The following is a 21015-nucleotide window of genomic DNA, read 5'->3' on the forward strand; positions in this document are numbered from 1 at the left end:
ACAAGAAAATTAGGAAGTTCAAATAATTCAATACATCAATATTCTTTCATATGTATGACTATTTTTATTCTGTAAAATGTAGAAAGTTCAGATAGAAATACAAAGAAAAAAATCTACTATAGTTACACAAATACTCCTAAAAAGAAAAGCAGCAAAAATGAATACAGTGTTCAGATAAAGTAATGTGTGTTAAAGCAGATGGTTAGCTGCCTTGTTTTTCCCAGTCCCTATACAGGAGGCCCTCCAGTATCTGGCACTAAATCTCCCTTTCCATTCCTATTTTCTAAAAGTGAGAGCCTACCTCTTGTGCCCAAAGGTGTTCTACACATCTTTCTCTGTTTCCCATACATTAATTGCTGCCACATAGTGAGGCCAAGCTTCGGTCTCATCTCCTTAAAAAATCTTTATCACATACTATATCATTAAATGCCTTTCTTAATTCCTCTATTTACTCCTTAGCTGCTTCTACATATTTAAAAGGGAAAGAAAAACTAAAGAAAAACATACAACAAGGAGTACAACTTTAATAACATTAAGCAAGTGTTCAAACAAAGTAAAAAGTCCACTGGTTAACTTACCCCATTTAGACTGCCTAAATCTTTCACCAAATGTTCATCCATAGATGCATCATAATTGATAACTGCATGTTGCTTATCCACACTACGGGACTGAAAAGAGAAAATTTAAACTAATAACTAAAAGAAAATTCTAAAGTAACAAAAAAGATTTTTAGTTATATATAAAATATTAATAGGACAGTTGATAAATGTAAGGATAGACCAAAGAAGTAGATTAAATGAAATTTAAACTGTGTTGTAAGTTTGGCATCATTTCCTAATGAGGAAAAGTAGTTAAATTTCTAAATACTCTTTCTAGTAAATCCACATTTTAATTCTGAATTTAAATTATTTTGGTGACTATATCAAAGTATATATTATTCACAAATTGTGAAATTGATTCATGGATATCCAATGAATTATTTTCTAATGTTTACCTATCTTATTGTTAAAAAAGTTACCTTGTAGGATTTTTTATTTTTTTAATTTTTAATTTTTTTATTTAATTAATTTATTCTGATTGCATCTCAATTGTTATCCCATCCCTTGTATCCTCCCATTTCTCCCTCCCTCCTGCTTTCACCCTATTCCCCTTCCCTAGGTCTGTGACTGAGGGGGACCTCCTTCCCCACTATATGGTCATAGGCTATCAAGTCTCATCTTGGTGGCCTGCTATTCTTCCTCTGAGTGCCAACGGGCCTCCCCATCAAGCGGACATGGTCAAATATGGGGCACCAGAGTTAGTGTGACAGTCAGTCCCCACTCTCTACTCAACTGTGGAGAATGACCTGTCTATTGGCTAGATCTGGGTAGGGGTTCAATGTTTACTGCACGTATTGTCCTTGGTTGGTGCATTAGTTTGAGCAGAACCCCTGGTCCCAGATTGGCCCGTCTTAATGTTCTTCTTGTAGGTTTCTAGGACCCTCTGGATCCTTCTATTTCCCCGTTCTCCCATGCTTCTCTCACCTAAAGTCCCAATAGGATGTCCTCTCATCTATCTCAATTTCATGGTAAGTGAGGTCTTTCATGGGACACACCCCTAGGATTTCTTTCTTTAATATTGAATATTGTAATACAAATTGTACAAGGAACCTAAAGACTTCGATCATAAAAAGGGACACAATGTGACATGTTTTTGAACAAAATTCTTATCACTTAAAATGTGAATTCTAAAACTGGAATTCTTAGAAACAAAATTTTTCTACAAATATAAGTGTACCTATATGTACATCTCACACACACACACACACACACACACACACACACACACACACACACACACACACCTATTCTATGCTTTTAATTTTCAAAATGTAGTCCTTAAAACGCAGAACTTATTTACAGATGACACTAGGGTGAAAATTAATTAAACTGACACGAGAGTTAGGTGAGCCAGAAAATGTTAAGCCTGAATTTTAAGAAGTGTATCTGATGTCTCACTGAATCCTGTGGTTCTGTAAAGGAGAAAACTCTTCTTGTTGCCAAGGCAAGCTTTGTACTTGCATACAGAGAAGGCTGACACATTACCTGCAGCATGAGTTCACAGTCATCTCTTCCAACAAAAATCATTTCTCGTGGCAGCCTGTGGCGAGTGCCTCCACTGCTCACCAAAAACCAGGATGTTACGCTCATTTCTGCTTAGCTTCTGAATCCTTAGCAAAGCTACATCATCCTGAAGATGTGAAGAAAAACACATTAGAAATTATTACTTAGGTATCTACTCACCAGCCTTGTACGTAGGCCTCCAACAGAGCTGTCCTCATCAACATTTTCATCCAATATACCACATTCAGATCAGTGTTATAATCAAAAAACTCCACTAAACATCCAGTTAAAAAGGAAAAATTTAAGGTAAATAAGTAGGTGGTTAATTAGTAATTTTTAAAAAGCTTCTAGACTCAATCTGTAATTTTCAAGTAAATATGCATAGTAGCATAATAACATTAAAGGCCATGCTGTACAAATACATGTCTTGCCAAAAAACAGTCTGAGCAAGACTGAAATTTATAGTATTATCGGATATCTAACTAGAATAGTTCTAGAATCCAAAGATAATGTTTGTCTATCAAGTGTAGAGACACTGAATACAATTTCAACAATATAAAAAGTTCAATTCCTTCCTCTCCACGTTCTCCATCCTCTCCTTCCTGGAACTTGGTAAATAGTCAGGGTAGCCTAGAGTCCAATTCTCTTGCAGCTGCCTCCTTAGTGCTGGGATTGTAAGTATGAGCCACTACTTTATTTTCTCAATACATTTTTACTAAAGTAAAACTTTACTAGAGTGAAACTTTTGGTTCTTAGGACTCTCCAGTACTTAAAAAAAAAAAAAAAAAAAAAAAAAAAGAGAGAGAGACCCCATAGGGAGTACTTGTTTACAGGGTTGTGATATACCTGAAAAACTGGCATTTGTTTCATTTAAAAGAATAGTAACAAAATTCTCTTGAAATTACTCATATTTGCTGAAAATTTCATTTTTTAACTCCTCTCCAATGAGAAAAATAGTACAACTTAAAATATGAGTTATCATTTAAATATCTGGATTAAAATGAAAAATTTTCTACCCTTTTGCATTACTCTCCCACCCACCATCATTTTGAACTAGAAATATGTAAAGAAACCTAGTTTTGGAGTGATAGAAACAAGGGTTTTATTTTAAGTCTTTAAAAATATCTGCAGGGAGTTTTTAAAGATCCTAATGATGTAAAGCCAAAGTTTCTTCATTATATGCGATGGGGAAATTATCAATGACTCACACAATTAAGCACAAAATCATCTTGTACTTGGATGGGCTTTTTTGTAATATTATAAATTAGTCTTTTGAAAAATATAGTTTTCAGAATTATGTAATCTTCTAAATACTTGAATATTTCATTTATACTACTTTAAAACACAATAATTAAATATAACCACCCATCTCAACAGAAAAGTCTTTAAATATTAGGCTGCTACTAAGCTCAAGGCCAGAATTCATTATGTCAAATTATGTCCTTGACACCTAAAATTTTATCACTGCAAATAAAATCCTGTCACTTTTTCTTGAGGTTCATTTTGATACTTAGCAATCTGCCAATCATTGAAGTAAAAGTGATATGTTTCAAAAGCATGGGCCTAGCTCAGCTTCCAACTCACACAGTGACACAACTTACTTTCTTGGGAGACTGCGCAGTAGTCTGCCACAGAGTGTAAGCGTTCTATAAGTACTTTCTTCTAGCCCTGCAGAACACTACAAAGGTGTGACTTCAGGGTCAAGATCTAACACAATCACCTACGTCAATAAGTTTGTGAGATATTCTTAGGTTTTTAAAGTTGTTTTTAACTGCAGATGTCCGACAATGAGGACTATAGCTAGCATGGCCCAGTCTGGCCTCGATCTGTGCTACTGAGATTAAGTCTACCACAGTTGTTTCTGCATCATGTATGCTAATAGAAATGCAACAAAAGAGTCACAAAGTCCTTTGATATCATAAGTCTGGTCCCATGGACCCTAGAAAAGATTTCCTTCAGGGACACCCAAGTACCTGTAGACCGAGTTTTTAATTATTGTTCTACGGGACACAGGACACTGTCAGCATCTAAGTAACAACTTCAAGCTTTTGAGTCAATCACATTAAAAGGTGCATGTGAATCCTGTTCCACTGCTCTTACTCTTAGGCATGGTGTAAGTGTCAAATTCTTAGTTTCTTCTCCTATACTTAAGAGTCATGATATCATCTACTCAAGTTTTGTCTTGGGAATCCAAAGAATATTCTCATCTTTTCCTAAGATGTATACTGTAATGCACTTGAATAGGAAGTAAACTACATTATAATGGAAAGAAACATTCTACAATAAAGTAGATGCATACACTAAAGCAAACATTACAATGTTCTGGTAGAAAATCCAGTTTGTTAATATGTTAAAAGTCACCGTCTTAGTTTGGTTTTCATTACTGTGATAAAATACCATACTGAAAGCAATTTGGGGAGGAAAAGGTTTATTTGGCTTATAGGCTGCAGTGCATCATCAGAGGAAGCCAAGACAGGAGGAATTCAAGGAAGAAAACTGGAGGCAGGAACTAATGCTAGGCGATGGAGGAACAACGCCATACTGTTCTGTCCAGCCTGTTTTCTTATACAACGAAGGACCACATTCCCAGGGCTTGCACTGTCCACAGCAGGATAAACCTTCCCACTGTTACCAATCAAGGAAGCCCCTCACAGGTTTGCCTACAGGCCAGTTAGATGGAGGCCTATTTTCAGTTGGAGGTTCTCTTCCTAAGTGACCTTAATTGTTCCTAAGTGACCTTAATTTGTGTCAAGTTGACAAAAACAAAAACAAAAACAAAAAACAAAAAACAAACACCCAAAACAAACCTAAGCACAGTCATCTAAACATAATATGACACAAACAACTTTTACCAAAACAAGCAAATAACTTTGTGTAAAGTTAAAACAATCAAGTCTTATTACTGTCTCAGTGTATTTCATAAGTTTTGTCAACTTATGTGGTTTATTAAGTCTCCCAGTTACCCAACTATTCAAAGCAGATGATCTTAGTCTTACACATATTTCTGTCAAAAGGTGTTTTTGCATTTCTTTTACTACTTCAGAATACAGTCTCCATGGTCAAGTCAGTAGAGGACCAGAAGTTAACTAAAGGAAAGTTTTTATGTAAATATATTGTATAATGTACACACTCCATTTAGAAGAAAGAATATTTTAAAACTCTGCATAGTAAGTAAGTGGGTCAACAGGTACATACTTTTTCAAGGGAACAAAAATGAAAACTTCAATGATATAATCAAAGGAAACCCACAGAGCAATCTAAAACACACAAACCAAATGTGGCAAAAAGGAGTTATTTTATTTTGGTTTTATATGTTGGTTTTTCAAGACAGGGTTTGGCTGTGTAGCCTTGGCTGTCCTAGAACTCACTCTGTAGACCAAGGTGGCCTTGAACTCACAGAAACCTGCCTTCTTCTACCTCCCTGAGTGCTGGGATTAAAAGAGAGTGCTACTACCACCCAGCAGAACAACTTCTTAATGTAGAAAAATCAGTTTAAATAAGCATCATTCATATGCTATAAAACACGCTTTAATTCTCGTTTGTTATAAGATAGCCTTTAGACAGGTGGCGGTGGCATATGCCTTTAATCCCAGCATTTGAGATGCATAGGCAGGCAAATCTCTGAGTTCGAGGCCAGCCTGGTCTATAGAGTGAGGTCTAGGACAGGCAGGCTTACACAGAGAAATCTTGTCTCAAAAAACCAAAATAAATAAAGTCTTTAAGCATTTACGTAGCACAACACATAATAATATTGTAACTATGTAAGATGTAATTATCTGATATATAACTGTATTTATGTAATTATTACAATAGCATAGAACAATGCAGTTAAAATAAAATGGCTTTTCACAAATCTTATTTGGCTTTTCAAGAAGCTTAAAATCAGAGAATACATCTTCTAAAATGAAATAAAATATCATATTCAATAATGCAGGGTATTACATTCTTTTGTGTGCTAAAGCAATGACTTTGAGTCCATTAAACAGCTTTTCTTCTGGGGAATGCAATGTAATACAAAGCTAGAGTCTCTGTTTTTCTCTAGGTATCCCTTGTACAGCTCTTTCATCATTCCCTCAGCTATTCTTTTTCTTTTTCATGTGAATGTATGTATGTATGTATGTATGTTGTGGTGTGTTTGTGTTTTCGGGCATATGGCAAGAGAACATGTAGAGACCAGAAGCTGACATTCTCTTCCTTGATCACTTTTTTTTTTCTTTCTTGCTGTACCTGGAACTGATGCAGCCAGGCCAGGTAACCAGAGTGCACCAAGGACTTCATGCCGGTATCTCCTGGGAGCTGGGATTACAGGTAGGTTGTCCTTGTGGGCAACCAAGCAATTTCAAGATGGGCAATAGACGCAAACAGACATTTCTTAAAAGACAACATGTAAGTGGCCAACAATAAACACCAGGAAATGGAAGTCAAAACTACAATAACTACCACCTTAATCCAGTAAATAGGTACTGCCCAAACATGCCCAAAATAACAAGCACTGGGAGGAACTGCAAATGTTAATGTAAATTAGCATAGCTATTATAAAAAGCATTACAGAGGTACCTACAACTTTTAAAATAGAGCCATTGTATGATGCTGTAGTCCTATTTACAAAGGCGGTGAGATACATAAAAGATAACATTTGCATTCCCAAATGTAGTGCAGCACTAACCCTGATAGCCAAGAAACCAACCCAAGTGTCCATACATTCACGAAGGCAATGTGGTTCAACCATATAAAGCACAAAATCCTGCCAATCAACACAGCATTGATGGAAATGGACACTCAGGTTATGTGAAATAAACTAGGCACAGAAGGAAATATAGTAAAATCTCACTGGTATGTACAATCTGAAAATGTTGCTGTCATAGAAAATATAATGGTGGTTACCAGAATCTGAGTATGGCTAGGAGACGGGGGATGAGGAAGGGCTGGTGATCAGTAATCAACTAATTTATAGTTCAATGGAGGCAAGAAGCTCTGACAGGCCATTGTATAAGGTGACTATAGACACTATATAATGGATTCCAAAACATTAGAAAGAAAATAAGCGTTGAGATAGACAAGTTCGACTCACTTAAACGCTATACCAAGTAGCCATATATTGAAATAGAAGATAAACTTAAATAAATACACACACCTATTGAGAAGCCTACCAAATCCAGGGTTGCTACGGCAAACAAACAAAAGAATCTTGCTTCAAAGAACTAAGTCCTATAGAGAATGCTGGGAAGTGAGACAGAAACAGGAAGCTGTCCTTACTCCAGACAGGAATGAGGACATGAGATGATCTTGCCAGTGCAGCAGAAGATCAGAGTTTTTCATCTGTCAATTCTAATCTAGAATAACCTTTCACCCACCATGACTATGTGACAACTTCCTCCCTTCTTGCTGCCATTGCCCACCTGCCCCCTTCTCTTTGTAAGTGATCAGATCCCATCTACAGCAGAAACTATTCTAACGAACAAAGTGGGCTCCACTATAAGGCCTGACTTGCAGGCAATCTGGAATTCTCCAGGGTAACCTAACTTTGCTTACGGAGTAAATCTGGCCCTTACCTCCTAGTTATGTTCCTCTTTAGCAGCCTCTCATAGGGCTTTGCAGCAGCTAGATGACAAAAGTTTAACATTCAACTACTTGGAGCCAGACAGATGTAAGCACTACCTAACACCACAGTTACACTTTCACCTTCTTAGAATTATAATTAGTTTTAAAATTGGGCTTTCCAATTGGGATCATTTCATTTTAGGATCCAATGGGCTAGCATTTTTATACTTAAACTCTGAAGTCTAAAAGGAGAACAAAATCAGCAGCTATCAAGTATGTACACAGATTCACTGTACTATACATTCCAATATATATATATATTTTAATTCTATGTTTATGTTAAAGATGTTGGTTCTTGGAATCAAAAACAGCAGTGCAGCCTATCACAACATCTGGCAATCTGGCATGCAACTAAAGCAGTTCTGAGAACAAAGCTTGTAGGTGTGTGTGTGTGTGTGTGTGTGTGTGTGTGTGTGTGTGTGTGTGTCTGTGTGTGTAGAGGAGTGACTAGGAGTGACAGCATATGACTTTAATACCAGCACTCCAGAGGCAGATAGGCAGATCTCTTTTGAGTTTAGTCTATTCTGTTTTACATAGTTAGACTCTATCTCAAGAATACCAAGCAAAAGATCAAAAATTCAAGCGACACCACATGATGGCGAGGATGTGGGGAGAGAGGAACACTCCTTCATTGCTGGTGGGAATGCAAACTAGTACAGCCACTTTGGAAATCTATCTGGTGCTATCTCAGAAAAATGGGAATAGGGCTTCCTCAAGACCCAGCTATTCCACTCCTTGGAATATACCCAGAAGATGCTCCAGCACACAACAAGAAAATTTGCTCAACCATGTTCACAGCAGCCTTATTCATAATAACCAGAACATGGAAACAGCCTAAATGTCCCTCAGTAGAAGAGTGGATAAAGAAACTGTGGTACATATACACTATGGAATACTACTCAGCTATTAAAAACAAGGAATTCCCGAAATTTGTGGATAAATGGATTGAGCTAGAAATGATCATAATGAGTGAGTTAACCCAGAAGCAGAAAGAATCAAATGGTATATACTCACTTATATCTGCATACTAGCCCAAGGGGCATGTCCCACGAAAGCCCTCACTTACCAGGAAACTGGGACAGAGGGGAAGGCATCCTATTGGGACTCTAAATGAGAGACGCATGGGAGAATAGCAAAATAAAAGGATACAGAGGGTCCTAGAAATCTACAAGTAGAACAATATGATAGGTAGATTTGGGCCCAGGGGTCCCGCTCAAACTAAGGCACCAGCCAAGGACAATACAGGAGGTAAACTTTAAACCCCTTCCCAGATCTAGCCAATGGTCAGAATATTCTCCACAGTTGAGTGGAGAGTGGGATATGACTTTCTCACGTACTCTGGTGCCTCACATTTGACCATGTCCCCTGGAGGGGGAGACCTGGTGGCACTCAGAGGAAGGACAGCAGGTAGCCAAGAAGAGACTTGACACCCTATGAGAATATACAGGGGGAGGTAATCCCCCTCAGGAACAGTCATGGGGGGGGAATAATGGGAAAATGGGGGTTGGGGGAGGGAGGAATGGGAGGATACAAGGGATGGGATAAACATTGAGATGTAACAAGAATAAATAAAAAAAAAAAAAAAAAAAAAAAAAGAATACCAAGCAAAATAACACACATCAAGGTTTTAGAAAATGCCAAAGTGGATGGGAAAAAGTCCTCGAGGCCTCAACTGTACACAAAGAACTCTCGGCAACTAAGGAAACTGAGAGTGGGAGAGGTGGTGGTCTCCGGGGAAGAGCATGCCAGCTGGGTGTGCAGTGCTAAACAATCAGTCTGAAAAGACACAAATAACATAGGAACTGCGCTGGTTTTATTTAGAAATATACATGCATATATGTATACACATACATATATATATGCAACAACAATGAAAGAAGCAGCCATGAATTTGAAGCACAGTAGGGAAGGGTATATGGGAGGGTTTGAAATCAGTAAAGGAAAAAATATAATCATATTTATATTCTCAAAATTATAAAAGTAAAATAAGATGATAAAAAGAGTGCAAAATAAAAGATATAATAAGCTAAATCCAATTTCCATAGTAGATTAGCAGAAATTCATGTATATATAAGACAGGGAGAACACTACATCAATAACCCAAGTAGTGTTGGTTCTTTGAAATACCCAGGAAAACCAGAACGACAGGTAAAATCCTAACCACCTGTGAGTTGGCCAAGTTAAATCAGTAGGCAGCTGAGAATGATGCTGGACAGAATTCTGAACCCTCTGCCTTGCTTTCAAGTGCTAAGAAGAAAAGGATGCACCGCCACACTGAGATTAAATCCAGGAACTCCTGCACGCGAGGAGAGCACACACTCAATGAGCTACATCGCTTCCTACGCAGAACTTCTCTGAGAGGACTCTGTACAGCAGGCTGTAATACTAAGAGTTGACAAATAGGGTTACACAAAATTAAAATGTGTCTAGGCAGCAGAAGAAACTAGTGGAGTAAAAAGACAGTACTGGAATGGGAGAAAATCTTTGCCAGCTATACTTTGAGTTGAAAAGCAATAGCTAGAAAATATAAAGCACTGTTAGATAAGGTCTTCAAAAACCTCCGGGACATAGAGAATATGGCATTTAAAGATGTTATTTTAAGATTCTTGACAATGAGACAGGTTAGCTCCTGGCAACACCAGCCTACCTCAAAGAAGATGATGAGCATCAATGAACCTCCTTATGGAGACAGCTTCAAAGGTGGCAAACAAGCCACTGAGCAAAATGTCCTCATTTCTACCACAGACAGAATTCTGCCTAAAAAAGAGCAATCTTGGATGCAGGCAGAGTCGATGGCCAACCTCTGCCAAGACGGGGTAAGCAAGTCCTCAATAGTTCTTCCCTCACAAATATGTCTGTCAGATATACTGGGCCAGAAGGCTGAAGATGATGCTCCGACATTATAGAGAGTTGGGTAACTGCTCAGGTAGCAAACTGTCTCTACCGTCTTCTCATTTGGGAAGCTGCTAACCTGCACTCCCTGTATACTCAGGTAATTAATTTTATTCCTGCTCAAGTGTCTCATGGGGTTGAAGACCATATAGTTTAGTTTTACAATGAAGCTTAGTTGTTTAGGGGTTAAGATATTTTTAGGTCAAGATAGATGTTTTAAGTTGATAATGACAAGCTATGATAGATACTGATTTACATTCAGAATTTTAGATGCACCAAGATAGGAAAGCACTAAGAATGTAATATTTATATAGTTCTTGACTGTTTCATGGTGGGTCCTGCTGTAGGTTGTTTATTGTATATATGTGTAATAATATAAATGTATATGTAAAAAATAAAAAAATTAAATACCAAAGAGTAAAACCTTCCGATCAGGAAATGAATAATGAACTGAACAGAAAGTTATTGAAAGAAAGAAAAATGTCCAATAAGTCATTTTTTTAAATGATCAATAATCCATGCTAAAAACCTGGCTTCCTTACATTACATACCTAGTGTATAATTAACGCATGGGATTACTTGAGATAAGCCACGTGTTAAGGAAAGTTCATCCTTATGCTCTTGAAATCAGCTGGCTGATTCATCACCAGATGGCTTTACACAGAATAATGCTCTCATCTTACCCTGCAATTTCTGCTATTGCAGAGAAATAAATAGCTGGCCTCACAATAGGACTATTAGTCTTTAGAGTGGGAAGGGCTTTTCTCTAACCTTCTGATTTGATGATAGAATGTCATTTTATCATTTATCATGTGAAACTCTTTTTTCAGTTACCAGGAGGCATGAGAGACAATGACCTCTAAAGGTTTGGCCTAATGCCTAGCTGTTTCCAGAGCATATGTTTTTCCTAATAAAATAAGTGAAACTTTAAACAAAGAGGAATAGTGATAAAATTTCACCTTTTAAACTTGTCCTTTCACCATCAGTAAAACACATAAACAAATTAATTAGCCACTGCATGCGCTAGTTAACTTGTATCATGCCTTCCCCTATCATGTCAAACATTTAAGAGAAACAAGGAAAACTTTAAATGCACAAATTTAAGATTCTTGTCTCATTTCTGGCTCTAAGAGAAAACATGCTTGACATGTCTGACATTAAAGTCTGATTTTTGATGTCATGTATTTAAAAATGAAAAAAAAGCTATCAGCATTTCTACATATGGACTAAAGAAAAACAAACATAATTTTCTGTGATCCTGTAACATAATAACAGCATTTATTAACCATTAACCATGGAGTAGACATGTAATAACTTCATATGTAACAAACAAATATAAGTACAAACATAGTAACTTTAAAAATCCTGTATTTCCTTGGAAATGAACACAATATACATTAATTCCTAAGAATACTCAAACATTAGAGAAATTTGAAAAAAAAATCCACTTTTAATTTCCAAGTTGTAAGTATTACAGATATTAGGAAGAAGGTGGAGAATACAGATAAGTACCTAATCTCAAAGAAGCTAAAATAAACAAACAGCTACATGAACTAACACAGCTTCCCTGACAGTGGGAGAGGGGAAAAAATAATAAAAAAGGATGATGTAATAGTTTAGGGTGGTGCTTCTTAGGATGGACAGTCAGAGGAAGCATTCTGAGAAAGTAACAAATACATACAACATGGAAAATTTCAACCCTGCTATATAATTAACTTGATCTGGAACAGATAATGAAAAACAGTCTTGGGAAATATTCATTTACTTTAAATCTCCACCCTCATTTGTACAGTTCCTCACAAAAAAATAAATCTGCAGCTGTGCTGTTTTTGGATTCCTACCAAGATACTGATTCCATGCTCATGTAAAAAGGGGGGGGGGTAGGAGAGAGAAAATGTTTTTGCTTTCATACTCACAATGATTTTGGAATAAATGATTATATTTTACCTTTACTATCTGCCACATAAATCAACACTTCTTCCTCAAGAGCAATTAGTGGAAATATAAACCAAGAATAAATATAATCTACAACTTACATTTGAAATAGAATTAAAATTAAAAAGTTCCAGTCCCTCCCCCCTCTCTCTCCCCCGCTCCCCCACACATAGATGGCATTCCAAGTTCAAGCCTCATGTATAACTTCATTATACATTTTAAAAAGAAAACTTAGTAGATTCTCAATAAATAGTTCTACCAGAAAAATGCTACATGTTTGTATGACTGAGGCATTAAGAGTTCTTACCAAGATTTCTCTGCCAGCTTATGAAAAATGTGAAGTATAACTTTGTTTTATAGAACCTGATAACTTTTGTTAAACAGGTGGTTAGTGGTTACTATAGTTACTGCAGCTCCATAAACAGACATCACATGCGTATTTATATGAAAGATGGCTTCACTTTACAGGTTTAAAAAAAATTTATAACAGGCAACTTGGATAAGCTGATAATTTTTGAAGGAAATAAAAATTTGAATTAATCAAAAAAAAGCATAAAGAGCTTTGTGCTTCCATTTGTAAATGTAGCAGTAAAAGTTTAGAAATAAATTAGTAAATTGGAAAACAAATGAGCTTGCCTCTTTTAGCTAACTTCAGGACCGTCTGTGTCTGTCAGGCTGTTTTGACAGACTAGACTGTGTTCTTTTCGCTCCCCACCTGAAGGGGATTCAATTCATCACTGCCCAAGTCCACAAGGTACTTATCAAAGATTCACTGGAAAGAACACAATGTTTAATAATTTCTGAGAAGGTGACAGAGACTTTGTTAAAGGAAATAATCCCCAAACACAGCCAGCACAAAATACTTGGAGGTATTATTTCATTTGAATAATAACTACTGCAATTTTGAGACAGAAAAGCAGCTAAGTAGATAAATCATTACTAGTACCAATAGTCATACATAGTGAACAATATAAGGTTCATGGGCAGGTGAATTAATAAACAAAACGTGGCACACACAATGAAATAGTGTTCATTGTTAAAAGGGAATTATGACATCTGCTACAGTACAGATCACCTTTGAAGACAATTTGCTAAGTAAAATAAGCCAATCATAAAAAGGTAAGCACTACGGGATTTCAACTATATGGGATACCTTCAGAGGCAGAAAGGGCAGCAGTAGTTGCCAGGGCCTGAAGATGGGAACACTGAAGGAGTTACTAGTTTTACATTTCAGTTTTATGGATGAATAGTGGTGACTGTTGTACAGTATTGTGCATATTTACTAGAATTAAATGCTTAAGATAAAATGTATGTAATATATCATCATAATTTTTAATTGGAGGAAGTGTTAACTTTCCTTCTTTCCCATGTGTGTGCTGTCCGTGTGAGTGCACATGGTGCTGGCCTGATGCTGGTACTGGGAATCATCTTCAATGGCTCTTCCACCTTACTTACTGAAGTACGGTCTCAAATTAAAACAGAGCTCACCAATATGGCTGCAATTACAAGCAAACTGCCACACCCAGCCAGCGTCTATGATGGGTTTCTAGGAATCTGAACTCCAGTCTTCACTTGCTTGGTAAGTGCTTATATCAGCGACTTGTTTCCTTAGCTCCAAAATGTTAATAATTTAAAAAAATTATTGTTAGGAAATGATACACTGACCCTGGGTGAACTCATATGTCAACCCTAACCCCAATAAAACAATACTGTTTACCATCCAAAAAATTAACTTTCTTCAATCCTCCCTTTCTTTCCTCCTGTCCAAGCCCTTCCTCTTCTTCCTGTTTCACTCTCTGACCACCACTGTACTGCATGCACACCCTTCCGTTTCATCGACTCTCTGCTACGGCTTAAGTGAAGGTATCTGTTACAGTTTGGATTCTACACGCCCTCCAACAGCCTCACATGTCTGCATATTGTTTGGAGAGTTCATGAAAATTTTTGAGGCATGGGGCTTAGATGGTAAAGGCTGCCAGGGCCTTTGAGAGTTATAGTTTTGCCCTATTTATGGTCCAGCTCTCAGCTTTCCAATCTGCCAAGCTGTGAAGAAGCCATATCCTAAGCTCTTGTTCCCATGGGCCGGGGTACTCCAGCTTCCCTGCCATGCTGGGACCATTCCTTGTAAAACTGAGAAGAAAAACAAAGAGCAAAGCCTTCCCTCAGGTTCTTTCTAATAGGTATTTTAGTCACAGCAAGGAAAAAAGTAACTAATATAGTATCCCCTTCAAAATTCATGTTCAAAGTTAATCCTCAGTACAACTGTACTAAGAGATGAGGCTTTTGGGAGGGAACAGAATCAGTACTCTTGTAAGAGACACAGAAGCTGAGGGAGGAGCCTCTTGCTCCTCTATCCCACCACACACTTAGATGATGCCATCTCCAAGGAAAAGACTGTTACCAGGTATTTAGCCTGCTAAAACTTTGATAATAGCCTTTTGGGTTTTCACAACTATTGAGTCAGAAATTTCTACCGTTTATACATTATCTGCTCCGTAATATTTTGTTACAGAACCACTCACTCTTGCTCCTTTTTTTTTGACTCAGTGGACTAAAACTGGAAAACTGAAGAATATTCTAAATTGTTTGCACTTATACTATTAAAGATGAAAAGTAACCTTAAAAATTATATAGTGCATGTGCTTGGTGTTTTACAAATGAGAAAAATGAGACACTAACATTAAATGACTTGTTCTTTACCATATACCCTGGTAGCGACACTGCCAAACTAAAATATTTCCTTCTGCAAACTACTCCTTTCTTTATACCACACTGTGCTGGCTAGTTTTATGTCATCTTGACACAAGCTGGAGTCATGAGAGAAAAGAGAGCCTCAGTTGAAATAATGCCTCCATTAGATCAGAGCCTCAATTGAGAAAATGCCTCCATAAGACCAGGCTGTAGGCAAGCCTTTTCTTAACTAGTGATTGATGGGGGAGAGCTCAGCCCTTTGAAGGTGGTAACATCCCTGGGCTAGTGGTCCTGACTCTGTAAGGCTGAGCAAGCCATGGGGAGCAAGCCAGTAAGTGGCATCCCTCCATGGCCTCTGCATCAACTCCTGCCTCCATGTTCCTGACCTATTTAAGTTCCTGATTCGGCTTTCCTCAATGAACTTGTCATATGTAAGGCCCTTTCTTCCCCAGGTTACTTTGGTCATGGTGTTTCATCGTAACTCAGCCACTGACAAAAGCATATGCTATGTTTGTCATCCTTTCTTTGACTCCCATTTTATTTTTAAGAATGTATTTTTCAATCTCCCTTGCCTGATCCCCTGGTGCTATGGATCAAATCCACATCCAACAGTTCACACCTGCTAGGCAGTATCTACAACAAACTGTACTCTCAGTGCTCTAATTCTAATTTTATATAGTGGCAACGGAGTTCGTTTTATCAAACATGGAATTTATAATTTATGTAAATTGTGTTTTAAAAATTGTAAACATTACAATGGACATTTCTAAAAGATTTGTGTGGAAATCATTTTCTTTGGTTTAAAAAAGCTGTATCAAATCCAATGCAAATACAAATGCAGAATCCTAAAACTCATACTTATTTTAAAAAGGTTTTCCACATTCCTAGGTCTATATAAAATTTGTACTTTTTCTAACTTGAAAAAATAATAAATAAAAATTAGTCATAAAGTCTAAGCCCAATAGACTAGATAAGAATATGTGACAGAGATAATAATGGATGGTGAATTTTTAAAAAGTATGTGCTTTCTGACTCAATGACAGTTTTAGAACTTCTTACAAATGTACAATCTCTTCTAATTTGTAAAAGAATAAGAAAACATTAATAAGTAGCCTTCAGTTTGCAATGTGTTAATTAATATAATGAGAAGAACTGGACATGTTACTCTCTCTTGAGCAACCATGGCAAATAATAGTAAAGTCCTTAAAATATAGATGGACACACACAAACACATAGTCCTAGGGGTTTCAAATTCATGGATCCAATAAACTCAAATGAAAAATACTGAGAATAATTATGCCTGTTGTGAACACACACAGACAGCTTTTCATTTGTCATCATCCCACGAGTGCTAAGTACTTGTGGAGCACTGCATTAGGCGTCTGAAGTGCCACAACGATGGTTTACATGACGTGCATAGGAGGAGCAACCAGAGAGGGCTCAGCGGGTGAAAGCACTTGCTGCCTGATGACCTGAGCTAATCCCTGGAACTCACACGGTGGCAGGAGGGAACCGGCGCCTCCAAGATATCCTTTGGCCTCCTCTTGTATAGCATATCATGTGCCCACATGATATACACATAGGTAAGTGTAAATTTTTTTCTAAGTAAGGAGATTTCGACAGGTTATATGCAAACGCTATACCACTTCCTTTAAAGGTCTCAAGCATTGGAAGGTTTAACGCCCTTTGGACACCAAGGGGGTAACTGCATTTGTGTGCACTTGTCTGCCTTGTGATCCCTGGGGCCAAAGACAAGGCCTCTCACAATGCTAAGTACTGGGCTATCCCCCTCGGCTCTTCTATTTTCAAATTACAGTCCCAGAGAAAGTCTTCTACTTCCAATGTGTTTTCCGCCAGATTGGGTAGTCTATACTTTATGCTTCTCTCCTCAAGCAGGCTCCCTTCCCTCTTTCCTCGGATCTGACTGGAGTGTAAGGCTGCTAATCAGGCTCTAAGGTGTCAACGTTATTCTTTATTCCATCTAGTGTGTAACAAACCTTTACCCAGTAGGTTATCTAGCAGGGAAGGTTAGTTTATAGTGGGTAAGTCTAATCTTAAAGCTTGTTTCCTCCTCTCAGCTTCCTGGCATCATGTCCCTTTCCCTACATCACAAGAATGCTGTAAAATAATATGCAAAACTACCCAGTGAGATAGAATCCACGAGAGGTAAATATTATTTTACATATCAATACAAAGTTTTTTCTTTTACTCCAGCCAATGTGTTTCCTCACATCCAACAATAATGAGGTGGCGTCATACTTGAGGTTGAAAGGAAAGAGATATCTGCGATTAAACATTTTTTTTTACAGTAAGCCTCTGAGAAAGTAGTCTATCACTAACTATATGTAATATAAAACTGAGTTTCTGAGATAAAGTAACATACTCAATATCACACAACTAGTGACACCAAGGTACCACTTGGTCAATTCTCACCAAATGGAGCATGGCTACCCATCCACCTGCAATCAGCAATGCCTACTTGTAAATAACCTTTGTTTAATGATACAGATTGCTAATTTACAGGAAGAATGACCGCAAGCATTCTTATGAATAAATGAGAATGACAAGAGATCTATCAAAGTTGTTTGCTCAGAGACCACTAGGAGGAGAAGGGTACTATGATACAAACTCAAGACATCCAATGTAACCCAGTGACTGAGCACTCTTACCCCAAAACTCCTCTCTTCCCTTGGCTTCTAGGGCATCACATACCTGTCATTTTCTCATTTCTCTGACTGCATTTCAATCTTTCCTGCAGAAGGGTCCCAGAAGTTGGGCCTCTTGGCACCTTATTTTCCTACCTAAGTGCTTCCTTCCAGTTTACTGGTGGAGTTGAGTTTAAATTTTATATATCTTTTAAACTTTCTCTTCGGAGTCTGTGATATGCTTACTTATATGTTCATAAACATCCCTAACTTTACATGCCCTACTTCTGATTCTGTAAAGCAAGACATGGCACCTTTCACTCTCACCATCTAGTTAGCTTAGATCACTCCAATTATTCTTAGCTCATCTTATTTTCATACTTGCTCCCCTCTAGCTGCTATCTATGAAAACAGTCCTTCCTTTCCAAACCCTCAATAAATTCCCACGGCACTTAAATAACACCAACCAATAAAAGCTCCATCCAATCTTAATTCCTCCTACTCTTCCCTTCTCTTCACACGTCTCCAGTCACAGTGGCCTCTTTGTTCTCAAATTCACTTATCCCATTCCTTGCAGAACCACACTGCATGTGAGAATATTCTCTATCCAGATACACACATGTCTCTTCCCCTACCTAAGCTGGAATGTTAAATATCTGGGGGGTGGGGGTGGGGGGTGAGCACTGTTTCTGAAGACTGACTTCTCAAACACTCAGAAGTAACAGCATTCAATATACACTGTGTAGTGAGCCTTTTTATCCTGTCAAAGACAAAGAATATTAAGACTGTTACTCATATTTGTTTGAATTGAGGAATACATAAAATATGATAGTTACTTAACTGCATTGAAGAAAGTGGTAATTTAATATTTATAAAACAGGGGTAGAAGGAATTTGCATACCATTAAAATATTGCCCATTTGAAGCATCTGTAAGAACTGACATCTTGAAAACTAACAAAGGAAAGTCTACCATCACTCAATCTCTTTGATTAATTTTATTCAGTTTCCTCCTTTGCCTTCTGTTCTGTCAATTAGCCTTAAGATTTGACAATGCTTTTTAAAAAAAATTCTGATCAAGCCAGGCGTAGTGGCGCATGCCTTTAATCCCAGCACTAGGGAGGCAGGCAGATCTCTGTGAGTTCGAGGCCGGTCTGGTCTACAAAGCAAGTCTAGGACAGCCAAGGCTACACAGGGAAACCCTGTCTTGAAAAACAAAACAAACAAACAAAAATCTGATCAGTTTCCATGTTTAATTCTGCAGCTATGGTCTAAATATAGTTGTAGTAAAACCACTGCTGTCTTCACTTCAAGCCATGCAGTTGTGTTTGCAGTCTAAAGTTGTGTTACATCCTTAACAACAGCAAAGCCTTTCTTGGTTCTGATGGACTCTGCTTCATAAGACCTTTTCTTACTGAAGTTTATTATATAATGATATTATTATCCATATCCTCCAAACTCCTACTTTCATTCAATTCCTTTGTTAATCAAGGAAATAAGAAGAAAAAACAAAACTATGCAAACAATTTTCATTACCTTTGTATCACTTCTCCACCCCCAGCATATTTTATATAGCATTGATTCTATTTATAAATCTGAATGGCTTTATCCTTGGGTATGACAAATGCATGGACAGGATGAAGACATTAGAGATATGGTGTATTAAATTTATAAATGTCCAAAAGCCAGGAAGGGTAGCTAATCCTTTTGATCACAAGACAGAATCATGATTCAAGAAAATCTCAACAGATTTTTAACTACAGCCACAATAGAACAGATATATTGAGTAGAATGTAAGGGTAATCATTGGGCCAGAAATATCACTTACGTTATAAATGAAATATGTGAGACAGTGAATATAAGGATATTTATATAGACTGTATCAGTAATTTTCAGACAAACATTTCAAATAAAATGAGAACCAACATAAGGGTTTTGACTTTCTAATGCTTAACAATACTAGAATAAAACCAAACCCACAAGCAATACCACACAAGGGCTTTGTTATTAAAGTGATCGGCATCAGAACATGCTGGCAACTCCACACAGCACGGCTCTGATGACTGTCAGTCTTGAGAGGATGAGAAAAACTTCCAAAGACCTGGCACATTGGAAGGAAGTGTAAGCTCAGTACCCTCAGCACAGATTCAAAGGACTGCCATTTCTGTATTCCCAGATCCCTATGTCCCCTCTAGGGACAAGGTCCATGCGTGTATTAAAGTTCTTTATGACAAATAGAAGCAAATGGTGTGTCCTCTCCTATTCTCTCTCTCTCTTTCTCTCCCTCCCTCCTTCCCCCCTCCCTTTACATAAGAGAGAGCACTTTAATATTAGAAAAGCAGAAGTAAAGAATTTCACCCTGAATTACAGGAATGTTTAATACACCCCCCTCGTCTCTGAGAACTGAGAAAAACATGACTGTTGCTAAAGACATGACACAATTTTAGATTGCTAACAAAAGTACATGGCTTTAAATAAGCAATAGGTCACTACAGTATACAGCCAGCCCATAGCTGCAGAACTAAAGGTGGAAATTATGCCAAAACAAACAAACAATCAAACAAACAAAAAACTCATTGACTCAACTGTTTCAAATCAGCTTGAGACAAGAAAAGTAAACTATATAAACACCAAGTTGAACATGATAATTTTGCAAACTTTATTGAGAAAAAATGTTACTGTACTGTTCTTGTGACAGAACTATAGCTAACAGGAAGAAGTCAGATAGCAAAAGCAGCACTAGACTGTGTGGCCTTTTCATACCTCCTTAGCTATGGTTTACTGTCACCTCAATTCCATTTCGCTCCCATCTGTCAGTCCCACTCCCTACTCTACATCTCCAATGTACCCTTTCCAACTCACAAGGGTTCGTATTTTCCCTATGCCCCAAAGAATCATGTTTCCCCCTCATGGGCTCCTTTCTGGTATCTTCAGTTCTAAATACACGTGTGTGTGTGTGTGTGTGTGTGTGTGTGTGTGTGTGCGCGCGCGCGCGTAAGGGAGGAAAAAGGAGGGAGAGAGGGTCGAACTATATTATGTATTTGTATGAAAATGTCACAACAAAGGCCATTAGTATAATTATTACATGCTACTATAGAAACAGCAAGAATTGTAACAGGGCTCGTTGGAAGTTATCTTTTGCTCCCCTAGA

At 37.5% G+C, this 21015-nt stretch overlaps 1 protein-coding gene across 12 annotated transcripts in view; it reads right to left on the bottom strand.

Annotated features, from left to right (window-relative positions):
• Positions 1-21015, bottom strand: part of Cep170 (centrosomal protein 170) — a 93513-nt gene that overhangs the window by 67341 nt on the left and 5157 nt on the right. For 6 of the 12 annotated variants that reach the window (XM_051147961.1, XM_051147959.1, XM_051147957.1 and 3 more), the window contains exons 1-3: positions 5099-5638; positions 2085-2229; positions 579-668 (exon numbers count right to left, since the gene is read on the bottom strand). In XM_051147961.1, the coding sequence (XP_051003918.1) occupies positions 579-668; positions 2085-2189 (195 nt within the window). In that variant the 5' untranslated portion in view covers positions 2190-2229; positions 5099-5638. Of the gene's footprint in view, positions 1-578; positions 669-2084; positions 2230-5098; positions 5640-21015 lie in introns of those variants that run through there. The other 6 variants (XM_051147958.1, XM_051147955.1, XM_051147954.1 and 3 more) reach the window with 2 other exon arrangements.

The sequence above is a fragment of the Acomys russatus genome, chromosome 6, assembly GCF_903995435.1.
Source record: "Acomys russatus chromosome 6, mAcoRus1.1, whole genome shotgun sequence".
Taxonomy (NCBI): Eukaryota; Metazoa; Chordata; class Mammalia; order Rodentia; family Muridae; genus Acomys; species Acomys russatus.